The sequence below is a fragment of the Neodiprion fabricii genome, chromosome 3, assembly GCF_021155785.1.
Source record: "Neodiprion fabricii isolate iyNeoFabr1 chromosome 3, iyNeoFabr1.1, whole genome shotgun sequence".
In the NCBI taxonomy this organism is placed as follows: Eukaryota; Metazoa; Arthropoda; class Insecta; order Hymenoptera; family Diprionidae; genus Neodiprion; species Neodiprion fabricii.
Window position 1 is genome coordinate 37,100,428 of NC_060241.1, and position 21,723 is coordinate 37,122,150.

General features: G+C 41.4%; 1 protein-coding gene across 4 annotated transcripts in view; it reads right to left on the bottom strand.

The window, feature by feature from the left end:
* The window catches only part of LOC124177797 (gamma-aminobutyric acid type B receptor subunit 2), a 102,695-nt gene that overhangs the window by 39,523 nt on the left and 41,449 nt on the right, over positions 1–21,723 (bottom strand). For all 4 annotated transcript variants that reach the window (XM_046560613.1, XM_046560611.1, XM_046560614.1 and 1 more), the window contains exon 3: positions 201–515. In XM_046560613.1, the coding sequence (XP_046416569.1) occupies positions 201–515 (315 nt within the window). The remainder of the gene's footprint in view (positions 1–200; positions 516–21,723) is intronic.

Genomic DNA, 21,723 nt, shown 5'->3' on the forward strand with positions numbered 1-21,723 from the left:
TTAAATTTTTCTGCGTATCAGGACCCCCCTCAGGGCCGAAACGTAAAACCTTGACTTTCATTAATTTTCACCTTTGACATAGAGAATTCTACACACGTATAAAAAAATGTCACATATTTCTCAGCGGTCAGGCAGTTCTTCGCATTCGGGTAAAAAATCGGCGTCGGGTATAATCTGGTAAGAAAACTGGGCTCACCCACCAGGGAGTACATGTCCCCGTTCTGCGATAGCGCCGTGACCGTGTCCCAGCCGAGGTGCTTGATCAGGGCGATCCTGGCAGGGTTGTGACTCGAGTCTGGTGCGACGGTGCGACGGAAAAGTGGAAACTCTGTGGCGTCGGACAGCGCCGGAGCCGTAGACCCGAAGGAGACTTGGGCAATGCTCCAGTAGGGGACGATCTTTGCCAGGGTTTCAGTCACCTCGGAGCACGCTGTGCCCAGGAGAAGAGGCATCAGGGCGTCTCGCCTGGAGTAGAGAGCGTGGAAGAAACGGTCGACTCCGACGCCCGGGTCGCACTGAAACAGAATTTGGCACAAGTTGGATCGTCGCTGGTTCGATTTGGCGATTTGGAAATTGCGAGTTGACTCTCGGAGGCGGCTGCAGATCCCGTAGATGTGCTTCCGGCTCCGAGGGAATCAACAGGTATGTACCTGCCGCCCAGAAATCTGCGAGCACGAGTCTCTGCACTCTGAGCTCGGAATATCCGGTGTCGGAATAATCGCACTCAGACCCGTCGTACTCCAAACTCGATTTCGCAAGCTTGAGTTTGGCCGGTTAAAAGCTCCCTACGCTCCGCCACAAAGGAAACCACCGAGCCTCTGCAACCCCTTTTTTGAGGGTGTAACTTTTCCGGACGAGGCTGGCTGGTCGAGTATGCGCCACGTGTCTCGTGATGGAATTGAATTACGCGTTGTACTCAGTTTCGAGGGGGGGTGACGACCGAGGGTGAAATGCGAATGTTTTATCGGATGTAATGGAAGGCGAGATTTGAGAGAATTCCGGGATCTGCAGATGGAGAAAATTATACGTAAAGTGAATTTTAATCGGGCATTTTCTGCAGTTCAAGCGGGCAGTGTACTTTATTTGGCAGCTGAAACGGCGAGAGCTTACAAGCTTTTGGTATACTTGAGCCAAAAATGTGTTTCCGGATCTGCGCAAGGCTCGGAACATCAAATCTCTCTCTACATCTTGATTTCCTTTACGCGCAAGGCTCGGTTCACTCTAAATTGTAATCTCTGACTGGGGCGAGTTGAAGGCGAGCTTTCGCTGTTTGCAATACAGTCACGATTCCACGGGGAGGCCTTTTGTATCCACGTACCCACTTCGGCTTGCCGAAGTAACTTTCCGCTAAATGATTGATAGTGGCTTTGTGAATACAAATATTCCCCGTAATTTTTCGAACACTGTTCGAGAATCCGTAAACGCAAATGCGTGATGGAAATATAAGTGGAGAAATTTCGTCGGGAGAAAAGTAAGAAAAATAGAATCCAGAAATATAATCGAAGACCCGAATTTTGCATTGGAGTCGTGATGACGCGTTTGGATCGAAACCGCTTTCCCGTTCACACGCTAGGCGAAATTGGAAAGCGTACCTACAATTTCTCACCTCGTTACTAAACTGGACGTTCAAACGAATTTTGGCAAAACGCCTGACCCGTAGAGAACTGAAGCTTTCTCTGCGTTGTATTCGCCCCAACATTTTGCCCCGAGTTTCAAATAAAAACCATTATTTTATTTCCGCAGCCGTATGTTCGTTTTCTCATTTGTTCGTTCGTTCTACGATCTCGGTTTGCTGATTATTTTTTTTCCGCTCGAGGCGAGAATTGCATATGTAGAACATAGGTACAGTTATAGGTATGTACGTATAACAGACATGCTTATGCAAATGTTCGTATTCACGTCCCGTTGCAAATTTGAAAACCGGAAAATATTCACCTCTTGTAATTTTCCTCGAACAATAATAACACGGAACTGCATAATTTTCTCATCCTGTGATTTCACCGGGTTTTCTATTTCGCAGCTCTTCCGTAGAATGTTTCAATCGATCGACATTTCTCGTTCAAATCACTTCAGATGTGGTACTTTGATAAATGGCGAATGTGCACTTTGCAGTTTGGAATTAAAAAACTGGTCGTCTTAAAAATGTTTCATTTCCCCATTTCTCTTCACGTGCACTCTCCGCGTTCGAGGAAAGGTCGTAATGGGCCACAAAAGACTGTCAGTGGTTTCACAGACCCTTCAGGGACCATGAAAACCTTTTCCAACCAGCAACCCAACTTTGTATACGTCAAACAAACAACCGGGCTAATTTGTGAGGTGGAACTAGCCTTTATTACATGAAAATATTACCGAGGGTGGATAAAACGTACAGCATTACAGTATGTCTCTCGCTGTTGTGCAAATTCAAATCAAATTTGCAACATGAACCCACCTCGTGCAACCGAGCGGAAAAAGGACTCGCGGAATAAATAAAGCTTGATACTAACTCGAGGAATATTGTCGGGTCAATTTTCCGCAAAAATCGTAGCCATTCCACTACGTAAAGTTGCCACATCTCGTTGCCCGCAGTTTCGCGGAAATCGCGATTGCGAGGTTCACCGACCGTCGGCAGACTTCGGAGGAAAAAACGAGCAAGAAAGCAGCATTCATCGAAGTGGCTCAGTGGATGGAAATACTCACGCGATAACGACGATTAAAAGCGAAAAGCGACCGTCGCACAAAGGAGCAAGAATCAATTGTGATCGTTGAGAGTTGAGGCTAAAGTGCTCTGACAAAAACCTGGGCATACGCGTTGCTTTTTTTATAGGAACATTTCGCAATGGGTTAAGAGTCGAGACTTCGGTGTGCAACGCGATCGAGAAAAGAACCAACCGCTCCCATTATCGGCATAGATATCCGATAGTTTTTGGAAACAAAAATGTCGCTGAGCTGCAAAAGTTTTTTCATCACTTCCGTACATGTAAGTTAAACGTGACACAGTGGATTCTGCAAGTCGATTTTCTATTAGCCGAGATAAAAATCCGCTATTCAGCGAAGGTTTTCCAAGTTTTTGTGAAAAAAGTTTCTTGCGTCAAGTCGATTCTTATTATTTCCCTTTGCGTGTAAGCAGAAACGTTGGGAAATGTGGAGATTAAGACTTTCGAAGATAGTTTGATCAATGAAAAATTGGTGTTAAAAAATGTCGTGCTTTCTTATTATACACTGCAAATATTGTTCTAGTGATGAGGTTGAGGTTACTTCATTTTAACTAAAAAATAACAATCTCCCAACATTCTTCTACCGCGTTACAAAATTTTCACGCGCCATTTAGAAAAGCTTTTTAAACGTGCCACCTCGGTCACGAACGTCTTCGAGCTTCCTACGCTGTCTCCTTTAAATGGCGGCCAGCTTCTAGTCAGAGTAGGGCTTTCGTGAAACGTGACATTGTATACATTCATGCGATTCGATTGAAATTTTGAGTACTTGTGGGACCGGCGTCGAGATTCACGACTCACCCATCATATCCGCGATATTCCAGATTGAAGAATCGAGATCGCGTTGCCGCTCTTTTCCCTCTGGCAACACCTGACGAACGGATCCTCGTCCATCATATCTTAGCCACCAAGACGGGCATCACTACGTGCCTTAAATTCCGGTGATAACCGGAGGATGTTGAGGTCATTGGGGGTGGCAGATATTAATGACAGTTCGTCGCGTTAGTGGCATTCTTGCCATGATACGTTCAGCCAGTCGGTTTTTCTAGTACGTCATACAGCCAACGGCGTCGAAGACGAGGGCCAGACACGTCGACGGCAAGAGGGGAGTCTCAAAACGTCTCGAGGCCTTCGGGGTGTCGAGGGTCACGTTAACCAGCCTAATTCAAATACCGGGTCCGCCATCTCGTCGCCCGAACCAATTTCGCAAACTTTTTTTCGAAAGAAATCTCAGCATTTCCTCTCGTCGAATTGTTCGATTGAATCCTGAAACTTCTGGCTGGCCGGATGCTTAACAGCCGACGTTCGGGACGTTTGCATGAATAAAAAGTGAGGTAAGCAAGACACGAAAGAAATCGATAGCGTGAAAATATTTCTTCGGAGTCTCACGAGACCTGGACGCTGAATCAGCCGGCACAGAAAACTGTTCTGGGTCACTATGCCGATGCCACCCGGTACGTGGGGTTGATTTAAAATAAACAAGATCCTGCAAGAGTGGCAGACGTAGCCGTAAGCAAAGAACTTTTCGAAATTTTTTCGGTACCAGGTTGTGTATCTTGTACAACGTTACTCGAGGAGGCATCCGTACGTATAATTTCAAGCGAGGCTAGCCGAATCCTCGGAGAGAGGATAAGACAGTGCAAGGACAAACGTTCTTTCGTATTCCTGCGCCATTCGGCCCCGATGTAACGGAGAAATTGTGTACTGCGATATATGGCGTAGATTGTAGCTACCGTGGTTCCATTGTGATATCCGAAAGCTCATATCGCTGCAGCTTTCCAGGCTTTTAAAAGTCAGGACGACCCGCGTCGTCAAAAGACTCGCCAGATCCCGTTCCACTCTTGTTACTCACTTTTATTCGTGCATTGTGTCAGCTTCTCTGCACGGTTCGCATCTTTGCTAATGTATAATAGCACAGCATTGCCTTGAGACTTTCGGGGACAGTCGGATTTGTATTTTTTGCAGGAGTATTTTGCTCGCCCTATTGTCGCTAGGAAACTAGGATGTGAAAAAATTGGTAGTGCAATTCGACTAGTTTTCGCTGCAGATGTTATATTTCTTAAAACATGAACTCTGGAATAAGTTTGCGCGACGCCTGTTTCGTTCGACTCGAATAAACTTTTAATTCAAACATGTACAGTACGTGAAATATACTTTCGTTTGTATTTATCACTGAATAATCCCTGCGTCATTCCAAATGGACGAAAGAAACGCTCAAGATTTTCTCCCCTCTCGAAAATGACGAGTGTTTCTAATTGTCAAATTCATCGGAAAAGTTACTATCCGAGAAATAATTCATTTTTGAATGAATTTTGAACAAGTCTTTACAACCCGTGTTGCCAGTTCAATGGATAAAACGTCTCCACGGTCCGAGAACTTTGATTTGGCAATATGGCGATGTTAATATTATCACTAAAGACACTCGCCTGAAAATTGGTTTATACAGCTTTATGCGATACATAAAGTTACTTGATGTACGAAGTATATTTATTTTTCCTTCTTTTCTTTTTTTAAACGAAATTTCGACAACGTAGCGCGCATCCGGGGCTGAGAACGGAATTCAAACTTGATCCTATCCATGCCGCGTTTCAATTAACGTTTCATATGAAACCGCGGAGTGATTGTCACTTGTCAAATTAGGCGACGAGTGTATACCATGACTAATTGAGCAAAATCCATCAGTTGAGACCAACTGTATAAACTGACGCCAAATCAACCCCCCTATTCGAACTCGCGACCCTCGGAATTCATCGTACCCCTCTGAAGTTCACAATACCAAATGCGGTGGTATAAATGACCCGCAATTTCAAACCTAGATGCACAGCTCTGAACTAAATGTTTAACGAGTGGTCAAAAATCAGCGGGCGTTGCACGCGTATCGGCGTGAGTTTGACTAGACCGGAAGATGATAAATGTCACTCAAAACGAGACGATAGATTATAATTTTAGTACGAAATTCCTGCAGGGGTGAAAATTGAAACCAAGGCCACTCGTGGAGGGAGCTCAAAAACCATGCTCTCCGAAGTTCCGAAGGACGGGACGAGGGTTGAGTTAGAATTCAATCAACGGGGATTCTAATTAATACGTCAGGCTGCAACGTAGGCGTCAAAGGCGTCGGCCTTTGTTTCGGTGTGATGCGTGACGGATCGGCCCAACGCAATTAAGTCGCGAAATGCCCGCTCATCGTGTGCCTCTCCAGTTTGAAATTCATGCAGGTTATACGGAGATCGTCCGAATGGCGCGGGAATACCGTGAAATATTAATATCTGATTCGCGCTGGTGCTGAATAAATTTCCGGCCAGATCCAAATCACCCTGATAGACGGGACGAGACGTTGGCTACCTCGATGTCAGAGTTACGATTCGGGATCCGAACCCCGGCGCCAAGTTGAAGACTGCTGATTGTTGCTGACTGGTTACTAACCGGAAAACCGTTCGTGACGTAGTCTTGTAATCTTGCATTTAATTTTCGTGTGCACTTGTTTAAGTTCAGCTGATTACACAGGCCTGCCACGAAATCCTCCTTCAAACAAACATATTACGGACGTGAAGGATTTCATTTGCCGGATCCATATCTGCTTTCCTTTTTTTCCATTGCAAACCCGGATCATATTGCACACAGAAAGATGATGCAACGGAAAATAGTCAGAAGGAATGCTTGCGGGTTTTTGTTGGTCGATTCGCCGTGAAACTCCAATCGATGATATCAATAGAAAGAAAACTACAAAATAAGTAGAATTATACTAGTGGATAGATTTTCTGACCAGTTTAATGTTTAAACTTGTTGACTTGAAAACTCTTTTTTTTAACTTGTCTGTTTAATTATAATTTATAAGCAAAAATAACGTTTACATGAAAAGTACACGTTGTAAATATTTTTTATTAGTATATTTCGATTCAAAATCATCAGATATTTTATAATTACACATAATTTTATGGAGAGAAGAAAGTTCTTTTTCTCGCAGATCAGTGTTAATGGGTATAAACTTGAGTCACCAGCTGCTTCGGTGCTTTCCAATATCTTCGATCTTCACTTGTGCTTACTTCCAGTTCAGGTGATTTAGTTTTTGATTGATTCCAACTTGCCAAAGTTGGCTATTTTTCCAACCATATGAATGGTTCTGAATCTATAAAGCTGTAAAGTGAGAGGGATGTTGAGCTTGGACTGAGCATGGAAAAGGCGACGAGACAATCCTTCACGCAGTTTGAATTACATCCCTATCCGAGCCTCTTTATGGTGAGTTACGTGCCAAGCTGTCTCGAGATGGCCACTCGAACCGTTGAACGGTTGCCTGACTCTCCGAGTGATTCGTTCGATTCCTCTGTTTTTTCATTTATCGAAGGGAAGCCGGTTGACAAGTCGCCTGAGGCATTGTAATCCGATTAGAAGAGCAGGCGCATGCCTCGTCGTCAGTTTTTGGGCGTCGTGTACTTTGAGTTGTTGAAAATTTATAAGCAGCGTGGCGACGCAAAAAAACGTTAAGCACATTGTATTGGAAGCAGGCACAACAGGCCTGCGTGTATTTTGGTAGTAGCAAAGCGTTACTGCCATAAGATTAACGCGAATTTTTCACCTCCGTTTTTCTTTACGTGCATACAGCAAAAATGTCGATAAGTCTTCACCGGTTTCCTGTCGATCGATTCAAATTTACTATCACCACTCGACCACTGCTTATACTAGAACTCGTCTGCACCCTCGGTTTGTGCAATTTTCTCCATCGTAAAAACATGTCCTTCAGTAGGATGACCAGGCTCACAACATTATCTACGTCCTATTCTACTTCAGCGTGCTGGAAAGCAATCACTCTAGATTATTGAGGAATGATTGAATTACGTATTTAGATTCAAAGGAACGGTTGTGCTTCTCAAAGGACCGTTTTCGGTTCCACTGGCTCCGCGACTGACAGATGGCGAAGTACTTGTGAGATAACTCGCGGAAGCTCAGCTTCGATTACTTGCAGAAATTAGTGTATTTATACTTTCTGTTCTGCAGTATCAGATAAGTAGCCATTCTAATTTGTAGGTATCGTAACTCCGAGAGTAATAGAATGTTCTGACTGATCATTTGATTTACGAGCTGTGCACAATTATACGTGTATCAATATTTTCTGGCATGGAAATACATATTTACATAATTTATATATCGATCGAACTTTGTTGAAAAGAAATAACTTTACGAGGAGTGGGAATTTCGAGCCTGAAACGTGACAGCAACGTGACAATTTCTCGTTTTTTCTGAGAAAATTTACCCTGCAGCAAATAGATAACGGTAGTTGGTCGCTTCAAATTTGTTGTCTATTTAGAATCGATCGGGGATTTGTGTCACTTGAAAACTGAGTTTAGTTGTTCGAACGCAGCAGACGGTTTGACATGTCTCCGTAAAAATGCTGCTGATAATAATTTCTGTTTCATTGATGTGCGCGATCAGAGAATCGCATTCCAGAGTGGAGGATTATAAAGTAGAGGTACAGGTGCCAAATGTAATGTTCTGCTTAAATACCGCGCTAAAAACGCTCTACAGGGAGCAAAATAACATTCTGTTCGTTTCGGGACCGCCAGATTATCTTGAGAATGTCGTAATAAAAATACCTCATTTTCGTACAAACGACTGGGACAAATTGTTGAATTCAGATTACGCAAATTTAGGATCATCGATAATATTTCTAGAGGGAAATGCGGACATTGATTTGAAGAACTTGAATCGACTACGAGGCATCCGTATGATACCGCAAATTCTTATGGTCTGCGTCTCCGACTCGGTTTGCGGCTCGGAAATCTACTTGACGACAATTGTCGACGTCGTGGACAGCACCCAGTTGCATTACATCGCAATGGATCGGGACGGATCAATTAATATATACCAATATTCGGCTGTAGCCGAGGGAAATTGCAGCGGAGCGCAGCTACTGAGACGAACCAAATGCTCGGAGAAATTGAATGACGATAAAGCTTTCCGGTCGCCGATAAATTTCCACAGATGCCCAATAAGAATAGTCACCTGGCCCTGTCCTCCGCATACGCTAGATTGCGGGCCTGGCGTCCCGAACACGTTATGTGGAATCGAAGGGCAAATAGTCGAGGAAGTGGTCAAAGCTTTCAACGCAACTCCCGTTTTAACTATGGTCAAGAATCCTTCAGGTACGTTCAATACCGGCAGAAAGGGCTCGTAAGGCACAACTTTCTGCTCCGAATTTGTCTTGCATAAGGATAAACTGGGAGCTGATAGGATGTTTTACTTTTGTCTCATCTGCTGTGCACATTGGAATAAAGATGATGGACGCATAGGGAAAAGTGAATGTAATTGTCCTCAACTTACCAAGAACTGATTCTCTTTCCAATGGTGTATCGACGGCACTATTAACACAGATTAACAAACTATTTCTCACGCCGGCTTTAACGCAGAGGTCAAATCGCTCGTTGCAAATCGACAAGCAGATCTGGGTTATGGATTGCTGGATGTCCGTTCTTTTGACGGCGTTTCTTATTCCACACCGTATATATTCGTTGAGGCGACTGTAATCGGACCTCATTCAATATGGGCTTCCAAACGGTCGCTTGTAAACGTTTTGATGCCGTTCGAATTTCGCGTAAGTAGTGCAGATACCATTGTATTTTGAATAATTCTTCATTTTTTTTCAATTATTTCTAGGTTTGGATCGGCATCGGTGTTGTCGCAGCTTCTACTTATATATTAAGGAAATTCGTTCCTCATTTTCGACGAGTTCCCTTGCTTAAGCTGTTGGGAATGTTCCTTGGAATCACCGCAGCAATGCAACCTGACAGAAGTGCTGCCCGAATTTACTTCTTGTCTTTGGCGTTATTTGGCTTCCACCTCATGCAATTTTATTCAGCTGATTTGACTAAAGTTCTTTCGGCTCCTCGGGAACAGAGAATCAGGACGTTGAATGACTTGGAAAAGACGGATATCCGAGTCGTTGGGCCTCTTATGGCCAAGGAGAGGTTCAGGAACGATTACCCACGTATCTTCAGGGACTTTCAGGTCAGAGATCGCTCTTTTTTTCTTGCATCATCTCTTCCTCATTCACGAACTATTATACTTTATCTTTCGAAAACGTTGACACGATTCCGCGCGTCTTGTGATAATGCATTGAAAGATTCGCTTCATTTCAAGCTGATAGAGTTTCCGATGTATTATGACGAGCTTTACAAGTTGCTGGCGGGTCATTCTACCTCGGTATTCTACTCCAAGGTATGTAAGGTCCGGGTATTAGAATCTACTCAAATGATAGTATCACACTTTTGATGATTATAATATTTTTCAGAACACACGAGGGACCCTTTCCAAGTGGAAGAACGTCGAACCCGTAGAAGAAAAGCTCAGCTGGTACCCCATCGGTCTGGTGGTGGAGAATTCTAGTGCTCTTTTGAGACCTAGTAGCAGAGTTCTCTCAACGTTAGTAGAAAGTGGATATACGAAAGCGTGTGAAACTTTCCAGATAAACACCGGGCCACCTCCAACGTTCTTCGGGGTCAAAGCGAAAATCGATCACAACGCGACCAGGATGAGGCTGGACGATTTATACTTAATATTTCTTCTGCTTCTAGTTGGATTGAGTATAAGTACTAGCGTACTCCTAATCGAGTTCGTAACGGCATTTGTAAAACGGAAATTAGCATCCAAAGAGCATGGCAGCGTAATTCGTCCTTTTCGACCGCGACATCCATTTTGTGACCGTTATAGACAGGTAGATAGAGTTTTATTAAGCTCTAGTACTAAGTCCCCTCAAGCTGAAGCCAGAAATAGTTTGATAATTTAAAAAAAAGGGAGCTGTGAATCCTAATGGATAATAACAATGAAAATAATATAATAAATAAAAATAAAAAAATTAAATAAATAAAGATAAAAGTAGAACTAGAATACAGGTAAGTAATTGGGTTGGTTATTCAATTTTTGACCGTTTACCGTCTCACCACACCTTCGACCTACTCGATCCATTCTTCAGCAAAGTTTGACGGGGACGAGACGAAAGCTACAGCAAGCAAGTACACCTACCATCATTTAGTCATTGAATACTTATCGCTGAAAGTGAGAGAAAGCAAACCAGGATTTATTGCATAAAGTGAGTTGTAATTCATGATAAAGAAAGTTGTAATAAATTTGCACTGCACGTGTAAAATTGCGAAAAAATATTGTATCCACTGTACTTGACTGGCTTTCCTAGTACCGATTATGGATCGTAGAAAATTGTGATATTTTCCTCAAGTTAGTCAAGCTCTGCAGCTCTTTCTTTGTTGGTTTTTCCTTTTATCGCATAAATATTCAAAAGTTGTGAATTGCTCTTCGTTACTGACTATATTTTCTCACCCTTGCATTGACCTTGACTGAAACAAAGAAATGAGATTACTTGTTGTTATTTAACAAGCAGATGTGGGTTACGTATTTCCGGACATCCATTCGTATACAGGTATTGCGTATTTATAATTGAACTCCATTTGAATTTATGACGCTATGAACTGAATGGTATGTTGAGCTTGAAGACTGAAGAGGCGACGAAACAATCTATATCGCAACTTCGCCGGTGGTAAGGTTTAAGCTTGAAATAAGTCCCGATTCGAGCCTCTTGCAGGGTGAGTCACGTGCCAAGCTGTTGGAATGGACACTTAAATTGTTGAGTGGTTCTCTGACCCTCCGAGTGATTCATTTGATTCCTATATTTTTTCATTCGTCGACAGGAAGTTTGTTTATAAGTTACTTACAACACTGTAAGACCAAAAGGAGGAAGCACGCGTTTCGTCGCAGCTTTTCTCGAGCCGTGTACTTTCAGTTGTTGAAAATTTATGAGCAGAATATCAAAGTTAAGGGTAAGGTACACATTGCGTTATGAGAAAGCCCTACAGACTGTGTATATTTTACTACCAGTGATACATTACTGTGATAAGATTCCTGTGGATCTTTCACGTCTGTTTATCCTTCAGGCCGTCCATTAAAATGCCAATAACGTTGGAGTGTTTTCATGTTGGTGGCATGACCTGGCTTACGATATTATCTACGTGCAGACCTGTGTCAATGCGCTGGCATGCAATTCACTCCAGATTATGAACGAATAATTCAGTTATTAAGGTTGGACGAAATGGTGCCGGATCATAAAAGTCTGTTTTCGATCAAATTAGCTTTGCGATTGACCAATGGTGAACACTCATGGACGAACTCTCATGCCTTCAGCTTGGATTACTTTCGGAAATAAATATATGTGTCCTTTATTTAGTACAGTATACCGGATGTATAGCGGTTCAGACTTACATGTATCATAACTTCGAAAGTAATAAGATATTTTGATTAATCGTTCGATTTAGAAGCCATACACAATTATACGTGTATTAATATTTTCAGATATAGAAATGCATATTTGCATAATTGATATATTGATTCGACTTTGTTAAAAGGGACTAACTTTATGCGTGAGAAGTTCAACCCAGGGACATGACATCAATGTAACGATTTCTCGTTTCTTCTGAGAAAATTTACCCGGCAGCAAATAGATAAAGGTAGCTGGTCGATTCAAATTTGTTGTCTATTTAGAATCGATCGGGAATCTATGACACTTGCAAATTGAGTTTAGTCGTTCGAACGCAGCAGACGATTTGACGTCTCTTCGTGAAAATGCTACTGCTAATAATTTCCGTTTCGTTGATATGCTCGATCAGAGAATCGCGTTCCGAAGTGGAGGATTATAACGTTCAGATACAGGTGCCGAATGGAATGTTGTGCTTGAATGCCGCATTGAAAACGCTCTACAGGGAACAACGTAACATTCTGTTCGTTTCGGGACCGCCAGATTATCTTGAGAATGCCGTAATAAAAATACCTCATTTTCGTACAAACGACTGGGACAAATTGTTGAGTACAGATTACGCAAATTTTGGATCATCGATAATATTTCTAGAGGGAAATGCGGACATTGATTTGAAGAACTTGAGTCGACTACGAGGCATCCGTATGATACCGCAAATTCTTATTGTCTGCGTCTCCGACTCGGTTTGCGGCTCGGAAATCTACTTGACGACAATTGTCGACGTCGTAGACAGCACCCAGTTGCATTACATCGCAATGGATCGAGACGGATCAATTAATATGTACCAATATTCGGCTGTAGCCGAGGGAAATTGCAGCGGGGCGCAGCTACTGAGACGAACCAAATGCTCGGAGAAACTGAGTGACGATAAAGCGTTCCGGTCACCGATAAATTTCCACAAATGCCCAATAAGAATAGTCACCTGGTCCTGTCCTCCGCATACGCTAGATTGCGGGCCTGGCGTCCCGAACACGTTATGTGGAATCGAAGGGCAAATAGTCGAGGAAGTGGTCAAAGCTTTCAACGCAACTCCCGTTTTAACTATGGTCAAGAATCCTTCAGGTACGTTCAATACCGGCAGAAAGGGCTCGTAAGGCACAACTTTCTGCTCCGAATTTGTCTTGCATAAGGATAAACTGGGAGCTGATAGGACGTTTTACTTTTGTCTCATCTGCTGTGCACATTGGAATAAAGATGATGGACGCATAGGGAAAAGTGAATGTAATTGTCCTCAACCTACCAAAAACTGATTCTCTTTCCAATGGTGTATCGACGGCACTATTAACACAGATTAACAAACTATTTCTCACGCCGGCTTTAACGCAGAGGTCAAATCGCTCGTTGCAAATCGACAAGCAGATCTGGGTTATGGATTGCTGGATGTCCGTTCTTTTGACGGCGTTTCTTATTCCACACCGTATATATTCGTTGAGGCGACTGTAATCGGACCTCATTCAATATGGGCTTCCAAACGGTCGCTTGTAAACGTTTTACTGCCGTTCGAATTTCGCGTAAGTAGTGCAGATACCATTGTATTTTGAATAATTCTTCATTTTTTTAAAATTATTTCTAGGTTTGGATCGGCATCGGTGTTGTCGCAGCTTCTACTTATATATTAAGGAAATTCGTTCCTCATTTTCGACGAGTTCCCTTGCTTAAGCTGTTGGGAATGTTCCTTGGAATCACCGCAGCAATGCAACCTGACAGAAGTGCTGCCCGAATTTACTTCTTGTCTTTGGCGTTATTTGGCTTCCACCTTATGCAATTTTATTCAGCTGATTTGACTAAAGTTCTTTCGGCTCCTCGGGAACAGAGAATTAGGACGTTGAATGACTTGGAAAAGACGGATATCCGAGTCGTTGGGCCTCTTATAGCCAAGGAGAGGTTCAGGAACGATTACCCACGTATCTTCAGGGACTTTCAGGTCAGAGATCGCTCTTTTTTTCTTGCATCATCTCTTCCTCATTCACGAACTATTATACTTTACCTTTCGAAAACGTTGACACGATTCCGCGCGTCTTGTGATAATGCATTGAAAGATTCGCTTCATTTCAAGCTGATAGAGTTTCCGATGTATTATGACGAGCTTTACAAGTTGCTGGCGGGTCATTCTACCTCGGTATTCTACTCCAAGGTATGTAAGGTCCGGGTATTAGAATCTACTCAAATGATAGTATCACACTTTTGATGATTATAATATTTTTCAGAACACACGAGGGACCCTTTCCAAGTGGAAGAACGTCGAACCCGTAGAAGAAAAGCTCAGCTGGTACCCCATCGGTCTGGTGGCAGCGAATTCAAGTGCTCTTCTGAGACCCAGTGGCAGAGTTCTCACAACGCTGGTAGAAACTGGATATACGAAAGCGTGTGAAACTTTTCAGATAAACACCGGGCCACCTCCAATGTTTTTCGGGACCAAGGCAACTACCGATCACAAAGCGACTAGGATGAGGCTGGACGATTTATACTTAATATTTCTCTTGCTTCTGGTTGGATTGAGTATAAGTACTAGCGTACTCTTAGTCGAGTTCGTAACGGAATTTGTAAAACGGAAGTTAACATCTAAAAATGCGGGGAAAGGTACTATACGTCCTGTTTGGCCGCGGAATCCCTTTCGTTATAGATACTCTGCTTAACTTCCATTGTGGTTCATCGACATGCAGGCGAAGTGATGAAAAAGAGAATTGTACTAATCATTCGATTGAACGAATCTGGGACTGAATTCTGTATACCATGCACATTAATTCCGAGGTGTTTCATGTCCACGTGATCGCAATTTCACTTTTCAAATATATTACAGTCCATGGTTGATAAACTGACGAATGATCGTTACCCATTGAGAATTTATAATGTCAGCACTACCAATTAGTAAACAATTTAGGCTGAGTCAAAGACTCGAGCGATTCATCAAATAATCTACTGCGCTAGGGATATTCTACCCATGTTTTACGTCTTGGCATAGGGCAACTAGTTTTCACTGCTGTTGTCTACTGATTAACATTAACTACTTTGTTTACATCGGCTTGCCGCAATTTACTACGTCGTAAAAATATGCCTGCACCCTTCGTTCTTTCCACGAAAATTAACTGGGCAGCAGAGACATAAAACCACTGAATATAAATTCCGTACACATATCGAGCACCGGTGTTACTTGCAAACAAAGTTCAGTCTTCTCAACAAGGTGCAAGGCTCAACGTCACTTTGCCCAAGATGCATTCGGTGATAGTTTTCATCGGCTTGTGCTTCATCGGAAAATCTCATCAGAGATTAGAGGCTCACGAAGTGGAAACAGTATCATCGGACGATATCTCGTGCTTAAACACGGCACTACAAACGTACTACGAACACAATTGCAACATACTTTTCGTCTCAGTACCACCAAACAACATTTATAATGCCGTAGTAGAAGTTCCTCACTTTCTGACGAACAAATGGAACGCTTTGGACACGGTAGCCGGTTTAGTACCAGGAACGGTGGTTATATTTCTCGAGGGAAATGCAGACCAGGATTTGAAAAATTTGAAGCGTCTTCGAGGCACCGATTTCATAAGATCGGTTCTCGTTGTTTACGTCTCTGACGTGGTTTGCAGCTCAGAAATTTACGTAAAGATAATTACCGATATCAAGATTAATGTACGGTTGTATTACATCGCTATGAACCAAGACGGGTCGATTTATCTTTACGAATACACGAAGAACGCTGAGGGAAGATGCGGCGAGGCTCAGCTTCTGAAGCTCACCAGGTGCTCGGACAAGTCGATTACATGGAAAACGTTTCGGCCGAAGTTGAATTTTCACAAATGTCCCGCACGATTGGTCAGTTGGCACTGTCCACCGCATTCGGTAAGTTGCAGACCTGGTCATTCGAAAGGGCTATGTGGAATCGAAGGACAAATCATTAACGCGTTCCTTCAAGATTTGAACGCAACTCCTGTGTTAACCATGGTTCAATCTCCCCAAGGTATACGCATACATTTTCTCAGTATTGTCTTCTAGTAATTATATATGGGTAATGTTTCCGGCTTGCAAGTTTTTCCAATCATTCACATTTCGGCCATGGTCATTGGCACTGCAGATTTAGGTATTCATGACACCTCTGTCAATCCTGGCAACCCGGAATTTTCTCTTTTTAGATTATCTGGCCCAAAAAAATATCAGGTGTAATCAGACTGTGTAACTACATGCAAGTGGTTGGAATTATTTGAATATCGTTTAATTGAATAATCGACTATCTTCTCGTTTTGAAATGAGAAAAAGAAAGACAATTGTATTAACGTGAAAAAACCTTGAAAGTAGAAGCAGAGAATTTTAGTGTATTCAGTTAATTATAAAAAAATGTATGAACGGCTTTGTCTTAGAGGCATGTTAGTTTACTATGTAAGAAATAGAGATTCTACAATTGTTAATGGAAAAACTTATTGTAATGAAATTGATATTTATTTCCTACTCAAATAAAGAGGGACAGGAAAGTGCACTTTCCTACAAAAAGTGAGGCAAGCAAATACTATCAGTAGTAAATATTAACTCAGGGCGAGTTCAAATCATGAAAAAAAGTCGTAATAAATTAGCAGTTAAAAATGACATATTAAAGTATAAATAATCGTAGTTTAGATAGAAAAAAGATTACTTGCCAATTGACTAACTTTTCTAGCTTGGAATGTGGGTCACAGGAAATGGTGTAATTTCCTTTTAAGGTTGCTAAGCTTTGCAGTTCTTTTATTTTCTCTTTATCTCCAATGGTACGTGTATCGTAAAAGTGTTAAATAGTTCATAGCTACTAACAGTGTTTTACTATCCCCTGCATTGCCTGGCTGAAACAAAGAAATCAGATCACTTGTTGCTAGCGAACAAGCAGATCTGGGTTATGGACTTCTGGACTACCGTCTCTATGAAGGCATTCAGTATTCGTTGTCGTACATGTTCGTCGAAGGAACTGTCATTGCACCTCATTCGGTGTTGGCCGACAAGCGATTACTCGGAAATCTCTTAATGCCATTCGAACCCCAGGTAGGAAGATATGTTTAATCATTAGAAAAGGAATATATTGATGAGATTAATTTGAAAATGTATCTTTATTCGGACAGCAACTATACGTATACCATGTGTGTACCCCTTGATGTAATTTTCAATATTCAGGTCTGGGTAGGTCTCGGAGTGGTGGCTGTCTTGACCCTGATATCAAGTCGACTTTTTCCTCCTTTGCAAAGAATTCCAGTATTGAAACTATTCGGCATACTTATGGGGATAAGCGTACCACTTCAACCGCGAAGATTCGCCAATCGAATATTCTTCATATCACTGCTGTTCTTTGGATTCAACCTGATGCAATTTTATCTAACCAATTTAACGGAAGTGTTCGCAGTTCCTCGACAACTCAAAATCAGGACACTGGATGACCTAGAAAAGTCGGAAATCCAAATCGTGGGGTCACCTTCGTACAAGTTTAGGTTCAAGGATGAATATCCACTCATTTACAATAACTTTAAGGTTCGTATTTTCTTGACGAGGAACGAGACGAAGACACAAAACGTTGTCGAAGGTGTGAACGTCATCGTAAATAAAAAAAAAAAACACTTCCCTTTGTTCAAGGAACTGGATTTCCCAACGTACTATAACGAACTTTACGAGTTACTATCGGGCAATTCTAGCTCAGCATTCTACGTCGAGGTGAGTCGAGCTAACCCTGACACTGCAACAATTTCCCTCCCTCGCGTGACATTTAAGAATTTTTCGTTTCCTCAGAACACAGAGAAGACCATCGCTCAGTGGAAGAATGTCGAATCCGTAAAAGAGAGGATAAGCTGGTACCCCGTGGTGGCAGTCGCACCAAATTCAAGTGCTCTTGTTTACAGCCTGAATAGAGTTATTATAGAAATTATGGGAAATGGAATCATCAACCAGTATGAAAATTTGTATTATTCGTTGAAAAAATCTGCAAAAATGTACAATTCTAACTCGACTCGTGGTCAGGCCGCCAAGATTAATTACGATGAATTGTACGGTACATTTATTCTGCTTGCCATAGGGTTGGTTACGGGTACTGCTGTATTGTTACTCGAACTTGCGGTAGTATTTGTCAAAAGAAAGTTGACGGCAAGAGAGGGAGGCTATAGACCTCGTCCTTTTTGGCCATTGACTCAAAGACACGTCCTTAACATACCTCGTGCACGTAGACACTATGATTGAGTCCGGAGTACGAGATTATAGTATTAATTATTACGCTTTGCAATGATTCCCGCGTAATTTTACCTCGTACTGTGTTATACAATTTTAGACTTATCAGTTTGAAAAAGGATTAGGAGGATCATTCGAGGTGCTTTGTATCAATTTATAAAGATTCCCAGCTTACGTTAGATTGTTTTCGGCTTTGAAAGAGAAGCTTCGTATACATGATTTTGGCTTAATTATATGTTTGTGTAACGTACCAATTGATTTAAAATAATACCCGAGTAATGGGAGATGCTTAATTTATATGTGTGAAGGCATTTTCGCTTCAGCATTCAAATCGTGTACTCCAGCAATAGTAAAGTTGTGAAAAATATGTCACGCCAATGTTTTCTGAAACCTTATATCGTCCGACATCCCGACAGCACAGAGATCTTACTCGGTTTGTTTCTCTTGTTCCTCTGTAAAAGTCAATAATTGCGGTCTAAAGGAAAATGATATCCTGTAAAACCGTTGGCAGAATCGCGATCTAATTTTCATTATAATAGCATTCGTAGGGCATGGAATTTCAGCGGCGGATATCCTCTTTTGTTACAACTTCGTCCCATTATCGGTTTCATCTCGTATGTCAGACGCAAATTGCCGCCGAGTTGTACCTCTGAATTGAAATTCAGGATAGCGAAATCATTAGCAGAAGCTCGCCGTTTGCTGGGTCTGATTTTCGACGCGAGAAGAATGATCGTATCGTTACGAAGTTCCCAGGGACGAATCAGGGTGCGTAAAAAACTTTTTCCTTCTGGTCTGCTAATTGAGTTCTATATTTTTTGAACAATTCCTATAACACAGAGACGAAATCCAGATTTAAATATTGCGTACGAACCTGTTTATATTAACAAAATTGTTAAATCGACAGCTAATGGCTACTCCACTGATTTCGTATTTAAACACTCGTAAACTGTTCTTCAATGATTTTCCTGTGGTATCACTTATTTTTAGTCACCAATGAACCGTAATTGCACATTTCAGTTTTCCCCTGAAAAGCTACAAGCCTGACTGCCCTACTTCGGATCAGATTCAGAGCTTCGGATCAGATTCAGAGATTTCGTTCATTGCCGTAGAAATTTCGAGGGCTAGGCGGTGTATTAGATGGAGATACAATCGGCAAGAGAACGAAATACGATATTACGGGGGGAATTTTCTTTGCAAGAGTAACTTTTGCCAAAATTTTTTACCTTCACCGACCCTTGATCATTTTTGGCTACCGCGAAGACAAGATCTCGATCTACTATCATCGTTTCTTGATTCTGTCGTACGAGGTGAAAGATAGCGTTCGCATTGCCTCATAAATTTTCATGACATCGACATCGTCATCCTACGGATTCGGTGTACCTGGATTCAAAAGTTTCTCATGTAACTCCCGGCTCGTCTCACTTCAGATCCTCCGTCTGACACCGGGATAGGTTATCATAAATAAATTGATCGCCCCCCTCCCGTTCTTCGAACCAATCGCTGTCTGAAATGTAATTCCGGTATTATTTCGCGGCTGAATATATGTCAGAGGGAAAGGTTATTTAGGTGACCGAGTTGTATGAGTTTTTTTTTTTTTATTTTCAATTAAACTACATCTTATTTCGTAACAAGTTGGAAAGTTTTCCTGCATTCAGTAGCGTTCACCCAAAAATGTTCTTAAAAAGACGATCATCGGAGTTCATCTCCGTCACTTCGTCACTCGATCGTATTTTTTCTTTCTACCGGTTGAAAAGTATCCAACTTCTGAATCGCCACAAGTTCTATGGGTTTTTTGTAACCGCAAGCAGTTTGAGAATAAATAAAAAAAATTTCAACCACATGAAAAGCATTTCTGTCATTTCGTCTTTTTACTTTCTGAAATGTTATTTATTTTCGCAATATCGCACCAAAGGAGAAAGGAAAACCTTCAAAAGGGAAAATCTTGCGTATCTGGCTACCACGATTAGTAAACAAAATCGTAAATACTCATCGATTAGATATTTCACGTGTACAGCTGACTGATATTCTCGATATCAGTAATGAGGTACGGAATGTTGACGTGATTTTTCACGCTCAGTATTTTATTTTATATCAGTGAAAGAGTGCGGTGATTCTCAGAGGAAATTCTATTACTCCGAATCAGATTTCAATGCTTGTTGTTCAACGATTTCAATCTTGTACGAATCGAAAGTTACACGAACATGTATACATCCTTTTTCTACAGTTAAAAATTTTTTTTTTTTTAAATTGTATAAAACGTATCGTCGAATACTCTGATTGAGAGGTGATATACGAACACATTCTTGATTTTGTGGCCTACTTCAGCGGTCTGAAAGTGTTGTTGAACGTAAATTCATCATTATCACATATGGTTGCAGATATATCCTCAGTTTGCAGAATTTTGACGACACTCGGTTTATCCGGTGAACTTAATTTTCTATTCTACATGTCTATCATGCACCGTGACATCAGGCCGAGCTGTACATACAATGTTTGAAAAAAACTATTTCGTTTTGTACATTTGTTTGATACAATTTGACAAGATAAAATTGACCTTAAAATTATACCGGTCATTACGACTTATGAAGTGTACATCGTTCGTACTTTTCACTTTCACCTTTATATCACTAGACTCAGTTAATTGCATGTTCGTTTACTTCGTTAACTAAAATCAACGATCGCATACCACATTTCACATAGTTTATTTGAAGTAACCGAAACGTCAAGCGCATTCATCGTGTGTTTACACTCGGATCTATGGGGCACAAGACGTCGTCGCGTCGCTTAACGACGACTGCTTCTCAAGAAAAGTCAAAAAGCGCTTTCATTTGTGACGATGTATATGTTTGGATAGACGATAGTAAGAACCGAAGTTCGGACGGAGCAGGGGATCAGCGGATCAGCAAATCAGTAGGCCTACGACTTTAGAAGGAGAGAGTTGTGTATGGAGGTGTCAGTAAATAATAAAGTGTGTGAAATTAACCCGAATCCTGATCAGGTAACAAATTAAATTAATAACGACGAAATGAAACAATAAAGAAAGTCACACCATTCTAAAATTATAAACACGACACATCAAACACTCTCCGTTCAAATTCTCCGAATAGTTGTTCCGCTCGATTTTATCTATATACCCTTTTACCGTCCGCTTTTATGTTATTGTTACTATTTTGTTTTATTCTTACTCGACTATTGTCTCTTATATCTTTTAACTTATGCACCTGTGCCGTCCACTTATATTTTTTAAACTATCAAACCAAGTTTGTTGGGTTGCGACGTGCAGGGACTACAAATTTGGAATTATGTACTATTAAATTATAATTGACTTATTAAACCAAAATGACCCAAATAAATGCATAATTTTCTCTTTGATCGTCAACAACTATTTCTCGCAATTGTCTATTTATTTCCCTTTCTTTTATATTTGACTTATAATCAATAAACAAAATTCATTACACATTGGTTCTCACGTAAAATCAACTAATTGAATATGTGTGTACTTTGTGAAATAGTATCTTATCCATTGAAGTTATCCATGATTTT